The 14,799-nt window shown below is 34.3% G+C and overlaps 1 protein-coding gene across 5 annotated transcripts in view; it reads right to left on the reverse strand.

Annotated features, from left to right (window-relative positions):
• The window catches only part of lrp4 (low density lipoprotein receptor-related protein 4), a 133,998-nt gene that overhangs the window by 40,122 nt on the left and 79,077 nt on the right, over positions 1 to 14,799 (reverse strand). For all 5 annotated transcript variants that reach the window (XR_010896464.1, XM_067401325.1, XM_067401324.1 and 2 more), the window contains 4 exons: positions 8,993 to 9,118; positions 8,667 to 8,897; positions 5,441 to 5,597; positions 3,719 to 3,936 (listed from right to left, as the gene is read on the reverse strand). Coding sequence is in view for 4 of the 5 variants with exons in the window: in XM_067401325.1 (XP_067257426.1) it covers positions 3,719 to 3,936; positions 5,441 to 5,597; positions 8,667 to 8,897; positions 8,993 to 9,118 (732 nt within the window). In the remaining variant the exon portion in view is untranslated. The remainder of the gene's footprint in view (positions 1 to 3,718; positions 3,937 to 5,440; positions 5,598 to 8,666; positions 8,898 to 8,992; positions 9,119 to 14,799) is intronic.

Raw genomic sequence — 14,799 nt, forward strand, 5'->3', positions numbered from 1 at the left:
GGTAAATAATGTGAAAAGCATCACAAAATCACTCTCGATCCCTCCCTCTCTTTTTCGCTCTCACAAACAAGGTATTTATATCAAGGAACTCTAGAATTCTTGATTCTGATTGGTTCACAAATGCTCTAAGGTACTTATTTTCATTTTATAAAAGGGTTAGTTCATGTCCTTGATTCTGATGGCTATGACCGCTTCACTCAACGGTTCTGTGTATCATTACACAACACCCTTAGCAACCACTCTTAGCAATGTAAACTGTATGTTCTCAATTGATATTGTTCATTGAAGCTTACTGTATTATGTCGGAGAGCATTATAAGAAAGAGATCGAGTTTATTAGCTGCATTCAGATTTAGCATTTTCCTTCAGGTCAGTCCTATTTTCATAATAAATCTGTTTGAATGTCTGATGTATTATCTTGTCCTTTTAACAGTTAAGGGGTTTTCCCATGACTGACAGCACTAGTCAAAGCATTTGTCAGTTGCGTCTTGTTCCGTGTTCACAACAATTCAGACTTTTCATTATAAAACACTTTGCTTCTGACTGACACACTCATTTGGACTCTTTGCCGCCATCTAATGGCATGAAAATGTAACTTCTGTTGCTGTTCACGGTCAGGGACTATTTTTTCCTGCGGAAAGAACGGCTTTTAGTGATTTTACTTCATGAAAGTTGCTTTGATACATATTTTTTGGCTTTAATATTTGTATTGTGTGGTAACCGTTTTATAAAAGCAATAAGGTACTCGAGGCTAGTGCTGTATCGTGAATAAGTCATGCCTAAAGGGGTTAGCAAGTAGCCCGCTTCACGTTGTGCCTAACAACGCCCTTCAGCCGTGACATATTCACAATAAAGTACAGCCTCTCGTACCTTATTGCTTACATAACTCTGTTCCAGTCCTTGATTAAAATCGGCTGAGCTGTGTTCTAAGCTGTTGTAAAATACTCTATAAATACACTTGACTTCATTACATATAAGGTCAAATTAATCAAGTTTTACTTTAAAGTGCATTTTACATCATGATTTAATAATCTTTTGTCATGTTTTAAAGAAATATACTTAAACTTGTGTTGATTAACATACTAAAGCATATGTAAAGTACTTGATTTAAATTTTAACTGTATTGTGTTATTTGATATTAAAGTTGTTTTAAATGTACTAAACTTCAGCTTCATCATTACAAATATGTGACTACAAATATAAATACATGACATTAAAATATATTTTAGTTTAGCATAAATGCCAGCACATTCGGCAGTACACTTTAACCATATTTCAAACACAATATGAGTAACTATAAAATTACATACAAAGAAGTACTTAAGTGGGTCAAAAAACACACTAAAGTTGAGCTGATTGCATATAATTTCAACTAATTTTAAACTCCAATACATTTTCATTTAATTATAATTAACATGCAGTTAAGTGTCTGAAAACATCACACATGTAAGTTCACACTTTAGTATTTCTCTAATAAGTATGCTAAACTGTACTTCTTTTTCACAAGCGTTTATTGAGAATGTCAGATAAAATTAGACATGACGGAAATCTGGTGTACTTTAAACTTTGAATTCAAAGAAGATGAGGTAAACTATTTTTTTAAACTACTAATTAGCTACTTTCCATCTAACCAGGATTAGAAAAATCTTCCCTTCGAGCAATAGTCAATCAGAGGTGGCAGCCAAAAAGTTGTCCCTTACCATCCCTACCTAAATCTACAGCTAAAGACCTCTTCCACCCTTAACAAAAGGCACTTATAACCTCCTATTTCAAAATACTTATTATAACCTCCTATTTTTTCTGTTATTTCTCTTCTTTTCTGCTCTAAGTTGTGTGCTCTCCTAGCTTATTCTTTACACTTGGCACTCTGCCAAACTATAGGCGTGTAATGCACCCTGCCTGTATCTCCCTCCTTTTCTGCACCTTTCACCCTACTCCAGGTGTACACACACAGCGTGGGGTTGTTTTGTGATCTTATCTTTGTAGAGAAGCAAGAACAGGTTTGAGTTAGAAGGTTTGTTTGCCTTTTCCATCTCTTTTTTCTTTTGTTTCCAGCTCCGCTGCCATCTGCTGTCCCTCTTTGCTGGTACCTTTCTCTTGTCATCTCAATCATCATTCACTTTTGATCTTGTTTTTGCAGTCAGCATATCTTTTCTCTGTGTGTGTGCACTCTGATTTTTTTTATAATGCTGGTGCCTCCCTCCCTAGTAAATCTGTCATTGATGACCACAGTAAGCAAATCTGCACTGAATTTTTTTTAGAGCTCGGTTTTCAGGTCTAAATATTCCCCCACCTTTCCCAGGTGCACAGGTATTTTGTTCCTGCAAACCCCGAGGCTTAGTCTTCCTTTCTAGTGTGCCATTTAGAGGGAACATGGATTGCACTCTATCACACATCAGAGAGACATCTGAATTTATCTACAAGACACTGCTTATCCTCAAATGAACAGAATACTCAATAAAAAGAAAAAGCACAGCAGCCTAACCAAGCTTAACAGAGTCTGTAAACCTTTCCAGCTTTTAAAACACTGAACTGACAATAGAATCAATGTTTTGCTGTAGCAAAGTGCGTTTTAAAATCGTTTGTCCATAAGATGAACATAAGTTGCAGTTTAATCAGAAAACTTTCATCAGACTATGCCAAGTAAGTGGTTTAGTCTTGAAACGTACCAGTTTGATTTTTGTGAAATCAAACAAACAGACCTAGTTAATGCAATATTAAATCACACAACAATGTTTTCCATTTGAATATATTTTGAAACACATTTTATTACTGTGATGCAAAGCTGAATTTTCAGCATTATTACTCCAAACTTCAGGGTCACATGATCCTTCAGAAATCATCTGATGTCGGCACCGATAGCCTAGTGGTTAGTGCGCAGACATATGGAGCAAATGCGTTCACGGCGACCAGTTCGAGTTCGATTCCTGTATCGAGGTCCTTTGCTGATCCTGCCCCCCTCTCTCTGCCCAGTGCATTCCTGTTTGCTCTCTACTGTCCTTTCCAAATAAAAGGCACAAAAAGCCCATAAATATTTAAAAAAAAAAAAAAAAAAAGTAATCATCTGATTTATTATTCATTTTTATTGGTGCTTAATTATTAATAATGGTTCTTATTATCACCAATGTTGAAAACAGTGGAAACCATGATACACTACCATTCAAAGGATTGGGGTAATTATGATTTATATTATAAAATAATAATAATAAAAAATGTCAGCAAGGATTAAATTAAAATTGATCAAAAGTGACAGTAAAGACACTTATAATGTTACAAAAGATGTTCTTTTGAACTTTCAATTAATCAAAGAATCTGGAAAAAAATGTTTCCTCAAAAATATGAAGCAGCAAAACACTGATAATAATAAGAAGAAATGTTTCTGAAGCAGCAAATCAGCATATTATAATGATTTCCGAAGGATAAAGTGACACTGAAGACTGGAGTAATTCAGCTTTGCATTAAAATGAATAAATTACATATTAAAATATATTCACATAGAAATTTTTTTGTGGCTACAATATCTCAATTTTTGGATCCAGTAAATGCAGCCTTGGTGAGCATAAAACATACAAATACAAACATTATACAACATTAATTGTGAAACCATGACCTACATTTTACCACTCTATAAAGTACCATCTAAGATGTAATATATAAAAGCATCTGTAAAGGAATAAAAGGTAAAGAATTTTATTTTTATTTATTTATTTATTTTTTACCTTGGCTGATGACAGCTTTTCTATTCTTCCCATCCAGGTCAGCTCTTTCAATGACATGGTGTTTGGCATCCACCCAGTACATACGGTGACTGGCATAGTCAATGGTGAGTCCATTAGGCCAGAATAGGTGTGTATCAGCAATTATTTTCCGATTAGAACCATCCATGTTGGCATATTCAATGCGTGGCATATTTCCCCAGTCAGTCCAGTAAATCTTCCTAAACACAGAGCATAAGTGATGTTAGAAACATAGTTTTATCTTAATGTAAAAATATGCAGTTAGGACTCAATAAAGCAAATAATAAATGTCCTTTTGATAATGGCCTAACATTGGAAACATCTTTTTCCAACTCAATTTTGACTTAATGCAATTTACAGGAATTACTGTGCATAGGTTTTTACCATGAGGTTGTGTTTACAAAGTGCTTTTGAAGTAGTACGTAACTAGTTACTGGATTTGCCAAAGTTTTCCAGGTTGGTGGCATCAAATTTATAAAAGATACTCAGAGTTTTTTTTAAAACATGATCATTTTTTTTTAGTAAGGACTGAAACAAATTTGAACAAATGTTGCCCTACAAATAATCCTTATCCTCATCTTATCTTATAACTGATTCCTTTTTCTTTTCTTACACTTTACATTATGCATTTTATCCTTCAGAAAAATAATGTAATGCTTTGGCTTTTCTCACATACAGCAAGATCTACATGCATCTGTGTGTGAGAATCAGTGGACGCAAAGCTGGTCGAAAACAGGGGCTAAATCTCGTTGGAGAGCGAGAATTCAAGCCAGATTTCATAAACCCCTTTGTCCTCCATGACAAAGAGCCATGATGAGTGTCGGCTGCAACTCAAGCCTTGTGACAATCCCTGAATAAAACTTTTTGCACAGCCTTTGTGATTAGAAGCAAATTGAGTTACGAAGTTTAGCCAGAAGTCACCAGAATGGTTTCATGCCCTGCTTATCATTGCTTATTACAGAACAACAACTTCTGGTCACAAGAGGGGATTTTTCCCCATGCAAAAGAACAAAGAGGCAGTGACAGTTTTCTGTATACAAAATAATAAATGTACAGCATTTAAGCACATAAATTAAAGGGTCTCAGCATGAGGAAAGAGTCTGATGTTCCTTGTGAAAAAGAGGTACACTTTAGAGGACTTTTAAGAATTAAAACGTAATACTTCCAGACTTTTAACTACATGGTATTTGCAATTAAATAGAAATGGGTTAAAGTTTACATTCATATTAATGTGACTTGTATGTAATGAAGTTACAATGTAGTTACAATTAAGTACATTAAAACAGATTAACTTCAAAATAATGTAATACTGAGTAACACACTACAGTTGAAATTATAAACAAGTACTTCATTATGTAGTATGTCATTCAGCATTTCAAAATATGTGTACTTCTTTAGAGTAATTAAAATTAAAATTAAATTATTTAAAATGTACCTTAATGTAAACTTTTCATTTGACATTATTACAAATAGCATTTTCAAACCTGTAAAAATAAATGTATACAGGTTTGGAACAACTTGAGGTGGAGCAAATGATGACAGAATTTTCATTTTTGAGTGAACTATCCCTTTAAGTGTGTTAAGAAACATTTGCGTATTTATTGTGCAAAGCTTGTAATGAATATCCATTTGAAGGATCCAGCATTATTTGCAAGTTGCATTTTACAGTATATGTTATTAAAACACAACGGCCTGAATATTTACCCTTCAATGGGGTGCAGAGCAATAGCACGTGGTTTCTCCATTCTCTGCCATAAAAGCACTTTACGGTGTGTGCCGTCCAGATTGGACACTTCAATACGAGATGTTCCTGAGTCAGTCCAGTACAGCTTATTATGAATCCAGTCTATGGCCAGACCACCTACAATAGCAGAATAATAATAAAACAAATTATCTATGTAACTATTATTCAAATGGTATGTATTATTTCTTCTTTTCCTTGGGGAAGCAGAGAATCAAACTGAGCATCAAATTAGAGCATCAAACTCTTATGAAAACTTCACTTCATTCTGTAAAATAGTTTTAATATCATAATTAATATAATTTTTTAATAATGTAATATAATCTTTTAGACAGTCTATTAGTGCTGCATGGCTGTAATAAAAACAAACAAACAAACAAAAAAACAATTGTTGATTGTGAAAGTTTTGTTTTTGTAATATATTTTTATTAAAAGCTTTTGTTAAACAGTTTTTCTTCATCTAAGCTACAAAAGCATTCAAAATAAGCCAGTAACATTTTAATTTATTGCCATTTTATACATCTACAGGTGCTGGTCATATAATTAGAATATCATCAAAAAGTTGATTTATTTCACTATTTCCATTCTAAAAGTGAAATTTGTATATTATATTCATTCATCACACACAGACTGATATATTTCAAATGTTTATTTCTTTTAATTATGATTATAACTGACAACTAAGGAAAATCCCAAATTCAGTATCTCAGAAAATTAGAATATTACTTAAGACCAATACAAAGAAAGGATTTTTAGAAATCTTGGCCAACTGAAAAGTATGAACATGAAAAGTATGAGCATGTACATCACCCAATACTTAGTTGGGGCTCCTTTCACCTGAATTACTGCAGCAATGCGGCGTGGCATGGAGTCGATCAGTCTGTGGCACTGCTCAGGTGTTATGAGAGCCCAGGTTGCTCTGATAGTGGCCTTCAGCTCTTCTGCATTGTTGGGTCTGGCATATCGCATCTTCCTCTTCACAATACCCCATAGATTTTCTATGTGGTTAAGGTCAGGCGAGTTTGCTGGCCAATTAAGAACAGGGATACTGTGGTCCTTAAACCAGGTACTGGTAGCTTTGGCACTGTGTGCAGGTGCCAAGTCCTGTTGGAAAATGAAATCTGCATCTCCATAAAGTTGGTCAGCAGCAGGAAGCATGAAGTGCTCTAAAACATCCTGGTATCTGGCTGCATTGACCTTGGACCTCAGAAAACACAGTGGACCAACACCAGCAGATGACATGGCACCCCAAACCATCACTGACTGTGGAAACTTTACACTGGACCTCAGGCAACGTGGATTATGTGCCTCTCCTCTCTTCCTCCAGACTCTGGGACCCTGATTTCAAAATTTACTTTCATCAGAGAACATAACTTTGGACCACTCAGCAGCAGTCCAGTTCTTTTTGTCTTTAGACGCTTCTGACACTGTTTGTTGTTCAAGAGTGGCTTGACACAAGGAATGCGACAGCTGAAACCCATGTCTTGCAGACGTCTGTGCGTAGTGGTTCTTGAAGCACTGACTCCAGCTGCAGTCCACTCTTTGTGAATCTCCCCCACGTTTTTGAATGGGTTTTGCTTCACAATCCTCTCCAGGGTGCGGTTATCCCTATTGGTTGTACACTTTTTTTCTACCACATCTTTTCCTTCCCTTCGCCTCTTTATTAATGTGCTTGGACACAGAGCTTTATGAACAGCCAGCCTCTTTTGCAAATAATTTTTGTGTCTTGCCCTCCTCCAAGGTGTCAATGGTCGTCTTTTGGACAACTGTCAAGTCAGCAGTCTTCCCCATGATTGTGTAGCCTACAGAACTAGACTGAGAGACCATTTAAAGGCCTTTGCAGGTGTTTTGAGTTAATTAGCTGATTAGAGTGTGGCACCAGGTGTCTTCAATATTGAACCTTTTCACAATATTCTAATTTTCTGAGATACTGAATTTGGGATTTTCCTTAGTTGTCAGTTATAATCATCAAAATTAAAAGAAATAAACATTTGAAATATATCAGTCTGTGTCTAATGAATGAATATAATATACAAGTTTCACTTTTTTGAATGGAATTAGTGAAATAAATCAACTTTTTGATGATATTATTCTAATTATATGACCAGCACCTGTTTAAATCAAGACATTGCCTAGACTGTCAAATCTCACATTGGTTCTCTAAGCAACATGAAGAAAAAAACTTTTATTCATATTTTGAACAAATTATACACAAAGCAAGCAACATAATACTGGAATGCTTCCATTATCAATCAATGAAATTGTCACTAACCGCTTTAGACAATTTAAATGTAGCTGCAGTTTAGCATCTGCAGTTTCATTATAATCAATGCAGCTGTCTACACTGCAAAATAAATCTCAATTTATATCTTGTTGAGTGTAATGGGAGCATTTGAGTTTTTCTACATCTCCAAATTTTCCATTATTTATTTGGTTAATTGTACACTGTATAAAATAAAAAAAAGAAAAATGAACGCAACAGTATAGATCACTTTTTTTTGGAGTTATGATAACTTCTAATGAAATTATGCTCAATCAACAAACCAAAAGGAACTTAATTTGTTGGAACAACATATATTTTTTTGAGCATTGAGTTGGGTTCCTGGAACATTAGCATAGCACATGCTAAATGTAACAGTTAGCATGTAATTTTATTGAGTGAGTAAGACATTACTTGTCCAAATTTATACTCTCATGTCACCACCCATAACCATAACCACAAGATCTATTATTAAGCACAATAACCACAAACTTCAACATAAAAACAATTTTAAACGTCAAATACAACTGCATTAAATACGAACATGACTTTCCCCTTACTAAAAAACATAACATTTAATTTCAACATTTATTCTCCTTATCCAGTCCTATGCAAAGCATGCTGGAAACTATTAAGACATGCTATAAGTTATCAAGACAATTTAAATTTAGAGTTCATGCAACTTCATTAAAAATAAAACAAAACAAAACAAAAAAAAAAAAAAAAACAAAGAAGAATTTTTGGTTTAAATGACAATTAAGCTGGTGTAATAATCAACATTTTTGTCAAAATAATGTTTGCAACTTAAAAGGTTTAATTAAATCAATAAATTAGAATTTTAACTTATAACCATCCATTTAATTAAGCTGTGGTAATAGTTGTGCATTGAATGAATGCATTGTGAAAATTATAAAATATTTACTGCTTACCTGGGCTCTCAAGACCCGTGGACACGACCTCCTCCACATTACTACCGTTGAGGCTAGCTCTCATGATACGGTCCAGTGTGACATCTGACCAGAATACTAGCTCTTTGCTATGATGAAAGTCCAACGCAATGGCATTTTCCAGATTATTGAGTAACAATGTGTACTCAGCACGGTGCGGTAGAACTTGTCGGATGTCAATCCGATTGGCAAACAACAAAACCGGTTCTGGACCTGGGAATAGTAAACATGAAAGTTGCTATTAAAATGACATCTCCGTTCCAAACAACCAATGTTTTGCTGCTTTTATAATAGATATTCAACCTCACCCAAAGCCTTGCAACTGCGTTTATCAGGCCGAAGCTCATAACCTTGAACACACCAGCAGTGGAATCCTCCTTCTATGTTCGTACAGCCTTGACTACAATAACCTTCATCCGCACACTCATCCACATCTGGGTTCAGACACAGAAGCAGGAAAGATTAGAGAGGATGAAATACATAATATGAATAAAATGTATTAGTTTCCCCTTTAGGTATAGTAACATGATGATTCAAGCACAGAGAGACTGACTGCAAGACTGTACAGTTTAGAACTTGCAACACTACAGTGAACAAAGTAGCCAGAAACATCCCTGGATTTCTCCACTTAAAGATCCAAATGAGCTCTAAAAAGAGCAAATATTGCTCACTGCTATTGTACTGAGCTCAATTTTAAGCTCATTGATAATAAGCTGAATTTTAATTACAAAACGGAGTTGATTTGTAAGAAGGGACAGCAGATCCCTGATGACTTTGTTTTATAAATCTTTTATCGAGTCGGTTTTAAAATTCTCAATGTTATGCTGGTATGGCAGTCTTGGTGTGAAGGGAAAACTGCTCTTTTAAAAATAGTTAATGCCAGCAGCAAGGTTTTAGGTGTCCAACAGAGTCACTCTACCAAACTGTATAATGGTCAGGTAGTGAGGCAAGCTTGATCTATTTTAACAGTTTGTTCCCACCCTCTTTATTCTGAGTTACAGCTTTTGCCCTCAGGAGCTCGGTTCAGGTTCTATTCTGTTATGAGTAACAGGTACAGACACTCATTCATTTCCACTGCAATTTCTCTGTTAAATTTGGGTATGGGTGGAGCAGGGTGTAGTAGGATGTCTGTGGTAGTGGTTGTCGTGGATTGTATGTTATTTTTTAATGGTGGTATTTTTTTATGCCGTTTCTAATGTATGTTAGAAATTGTTTTGTTTGTATGCTGGCCTTGCTGCAAAACCTTGCCCTTCGGGGACATAAATAAATTAAGTGAAGTGATATTATCCCGTAATATCCCTGAAACTAAACTGCCACACTTCTTACACCCGTATGCTCAGTATTTTAAGTGTTTATTTTACTGGGCAGACGGCTTAAGCATGTTAGATTCTTCACCAAAAAAATTATTTATACCCTTATATATATTTATTATATATAAATACCTTGTATAAATAACCTGATTATCACTGTAAAGCTGCTTTGAAACCATCTATATTGTATACAACTAGGGCTTGACATTAACTTTTTTTTGTTCACTAGCCACTCAGCATTTTCACTGGCCACAATTTTGACATTGATACCATGGGAAAACCTCCTAGTACAGTGAATAAAGCATAGCAAATGCACACCTGCAGAGGTTCAACTTGAAGAAAAATGCAGTACAGGCTCATTTATTCACCAAAGTTTTGGCTACTAGCTTCAGTAGCTATATGCTTCAGTGTGCGTGCAATTGTTACCCTTTTACTACCATGGGAAAACCTGCCATATAGATATTTTTAATATCATCTCATTATTTGGCACCAGGTATATTAGGCTGCTGTCACTTTAAGACCTGACGCACGAATCTATTATACCGTTTCTCAACTGTTTTACATTCACTTAAAACATAACTGACAGCGTTTACGTGAATACTCTCCAAAACCGGCATTTTGATATTATTTTTTGTGTATTTGACTGTTTAAGTGCAATAAGCAGCGAAAAAGAATTCAATTTAGTACTGAGAGGTGGCTTTATGTTCACGCACTTTGGGTGTGAGCACAAAATCTGTGGGAATGTGTAAAATTATGCGCAATACGTGCAATCGCACACCGAAATTCAAGCCCTGTAAAAGCAACAATATTCATCCAGAGCAAATGAAACGAGTGAGTGTGGGGAGGCAGGTTTTTTGTGTCAACTCGCTGTCGGAGAGATGAGAGAGCGAGAAAGCGCAGCTGGTATTGTAAATCTATTCTGTGGAAAACGAGTATTGGAAGTTTTCAGATATTTCGATATTTATAAAACGGACAGTTCCAGCCCTTGATTCTAATTGGCTGAGCTGCGTTCCAAGCTGTTGTGAAATTCCCAAAAACATACAGCTGACCCTGCTTCACAGGGCTTACTGCTTTTTTTGATAACACTACATTGAATTTTATTTCAGATGCCTTTTTAAAAGACTATAATTGAAAAATGTATAAAATTCAAACCGCCAAAGTGGCTAGCAGGAGTGACTGTTTTACACACCACTGCTGAAATCCACCCGCATTTGGCGGGTTGTTGGGTGTCAAGCCCTGTATAAAGCATTACATAAATAAAGGTTACTTGACTTTGTCAGAAATCAAATCTTCAATCTTTAAATTTTTAAAAAGTAAATTTTGAAGAAAACAAAAAGAAGAAGAAAAAAAAACTATGTACTTGCAGGTAATATAATATTAATTAAATAAAAGGACACTAGGTGTACTTAAAGAGAGTACACTTTCATGACTTTGTTTCTTAACACACTTAAAGTAGTACACTTTTACCCCCGGTTTCACAGACAAGGCTTAAGCTAGTCCCAGACTAAAATGCATGTTTGAGCTGTTTTAACTGAAAGCAACGTGCACTGACATGTCTTAACCTATGTCAGTGTCATTGTTTTGCCTTAAGATGCACACCAGTACTGTTTTTTCTAGGGTACATTTATAAAAACTACTTAAATATCCTAACTGAACTAAGGCCTAATCCTGGCTTAGGCTAAACAAATTTTTCAGAATTGTTTAATTACATATAAAGCTTAAGTCCTACTTAAGTGGGTCAAAAAACACTTTTAAAGTTCAACTAATTGCATTTAATATAAATTTTAACTACAATTAGGGTTGCAAAGGGGTGGAAAGTTTCCGGAAACTTTCCACGGGAACCTAACCTGGGGAATTTTGGAAATATTCCAATTTGGAAACTTAGCAGGAATTTATGGGAATTTATTAGAAATTTTGGGAAATTTATATAATGAATAATATTTATATAAAATGTATAATATACAAACATAAATATAAACATTTTGTTTGGTCATAACATGATTTTTTTTTTTTTTTTTTTACATTCAATTCTAATTTAGTAAATATGTAAAATAAATATTTTTATTGCAGCAATTATTATGTGTTTATTTCAGTGTTACATGATCCTTCAGAAATCATTCTAATATGCTGATTTGATACGCTGATATGCTGACAGTTATTATCAACGTTGGAAACAGTTGTGCTTAATATTTTTTTGGAACCTGTGATACTTTTTTCAGAATTCACTGATGAATAAAAAAGTTAAAAGAACAGCATTTATTCAAAATTGAAATCTTTTCTAACAATATCACTTTAATATCACTTTTTTTTATCAATTTCACACATCCTTGCTGATTAATATGGAAGCCCGTTTCCGCCACTAAAAAAAAAAAAGAAACGCCACTTAAAAAAAAAAAAAAAAAAAGCCACCAAAAAAAAAAAAAAAAAAAAAAGATTAATTGCGACTTTTTATCTCAGAATTGCGAGTTATAAAGTCAGAATTCTGAGATATAAAGTCGCAATTGCTTGATAAAAAGTCAGAATTCTGAGATATAAAGTCGCAATTGCGAGTTATAAAGTCAGAATTCTGAGATATAAAGTCGCAATTGCGTGATATAAAGTCAGAATTCTGAGATATAAAGTCGCAACTGCGTGATAAAAAGTCAGAATTCTGAGATATAAAGTCGCAATTGCGTGATAAAAAGTCAGAATTCTGAGATATAAAGTCGCAATTGCGTGATAAAAAGTCAGAATTCTGAGATATAAAGTCGCAATTGCGAGTTATAAAGTCAGAATTCTGAGATATAAAGTCGCAATTGCGAGTTATAAAGTCAGAATTCTGAGATATAAAGTCGCAATTGCGAGTTATAAAGTCAGAATTCTGAGATATAAAGTCGCAATTGCGAGTTATAAAGTCAGAATTCTGAGATATAAAGTCGCAATTGCGTGATATAAAGTCAGAATTCTGACTTTATTTCTCGCAATTGCGACTTTATATCTCAGAATTCTGACTTTTTCTCACTACTGTGAAACGTTATTTCTCACAGTTCTTACTTTGCTTGCGTTTCCTTTCATTGCGACTGACCATCAGGATTACTGCTTTGTTATTATTATACATTAAATAGAGGACATCATAAAGGATTATTTTTAGCGCCGATTTACCAATAAAGAAATATTGAATTTACTGGATGAGACACATATAGATTAGTCTCCGGACATATGCATTACGCAGGAATATGCATATAGTGTTTCCAGGGTAACCTTGTACACAGCGTTTCAAGGAGAAAAAACAGCTTTTACTGCCATCTAGTGGGCTTAATACTAAAACAACCAATACCTATCATGTTTCATTAACTTTGCAACTCAAGGGTAGAATCATGCAATTCTTCAAATTACAGTCGAGGTATTTGGACAATAAAAGTTGTTTTTAACAGAATGGATACACTAATGAATTTTACACGATAATAACAATATCATAATAATCATAAGAAGAAGAAGAATCAGCTGTGGCGGAGGCGCAATAAATCAGACAAAGCTGAAGTGGAACATTTTAATACATCCAACAGCTTCAGACTTCACGGCAGCACGTCTATCGTTGGATGCACTGTTACAGACAGAGATACTGACCATCAGTTAATTGCGAGGAAAAAAAAGTCAGAATTCTGACTTTTTATCACGCAATTGCGACTTTATATCTCAGAATTCTGACTTTTTATCACGCAATTGCGACTTTATATCTCAGAATTCTGACTTTTTATCACGCAATTGCGACTTTATATCTCAGAATTCTGACTTTATAACTCGCAATTGCGACTTTATATCTCAGAATTCTGACTTTTTATCAAGCAATTGCGACTTTATATCTCAGAATTCTGACTTTTTATCACGCAATTGCGACTTTATATCTCAGAATTCCGACTTTTTATCACGCAATTGCGACTTTATATCTCAGAATTCTGACTTTATAACTCGCAATTGCGACTTTATATCTCAGAATTCTGACTTTATAACTCGCAATTGCGACTTTATATCTCAGAATTCTGACTTTATAACTCGCAATTCTGAGATAAAAAGTCGCAATTCATCTTTTTTTTTTTTAGTGGCGTTTTCTTTTTTTTTTTTTAGTGGCGGAAACGGGCTTCCATAGATTAAAAGTATAAAATAAAAAAAAAAAATAAATAAATAAAAAAGATTTACCCCAACATTTTGACTGGTAATGTATATTGTTACCAAATATTTCTATTTTAAATAAATGCTGTACTTTACATTTTTATTCATCAAAGAATCCTGAAAAAAGTATCACAGGTTATAAAAAAATGTTAAGCAGCACAACTGTTTCCATCACTGATAATTGAGTATCAAATTAGCATATTAGAATGACTTCTGAAGGATCATGTGACACTGAAGACTGGAATAATGATGCTGACAATTCAGCTTTGCATCACAGAAATAAATTATAATTTAATGTATATTAAAATTGAAAACCATTATTTTAAATTGTAGTTATATTTCACAATTTTACCTTTTTTTTTTTTTTTTTTTGTATTTTTGATCAAATGTGCATGCTATGGACTGGGGGAATGCACAGTGCATGCAGGAGTTGTGGCCTCAATAGCCCTGCACTAAGTAGTGTGCCGTGTGAAAGGTTAAAATTTCAACTGAAATTGGATTAAATCTGGTTGTTTTAACCAAAATTATGCTGCAAGATAATTTTTTCAACTACATTTAAGTACCCTGTTTGTTATAGGCTAACCTGCAATTTTGCAAATTCCCTGTTTATTCCCATATATTCCCATTAATTCCCATATATTCCCGTTAAAGGTACA

Source organism: Chanodichthys erythropterus, chromosome 11 (genome assembly GCF_024489055.1).
Source record: "Chanodichthys erythropterus isolate Z2021 chromosome 11, ASM2448905v1, whole genome shotgun sequence".
In the NCBI taxonomy this organism is placed as follows: domain Eukaryota; kingdom Metazoa; phylum Chordata; class Actinopteri; order Cypriniformes; family Xenocyprididae; genus Chanodichthys; species Chanodichthys erythropterus.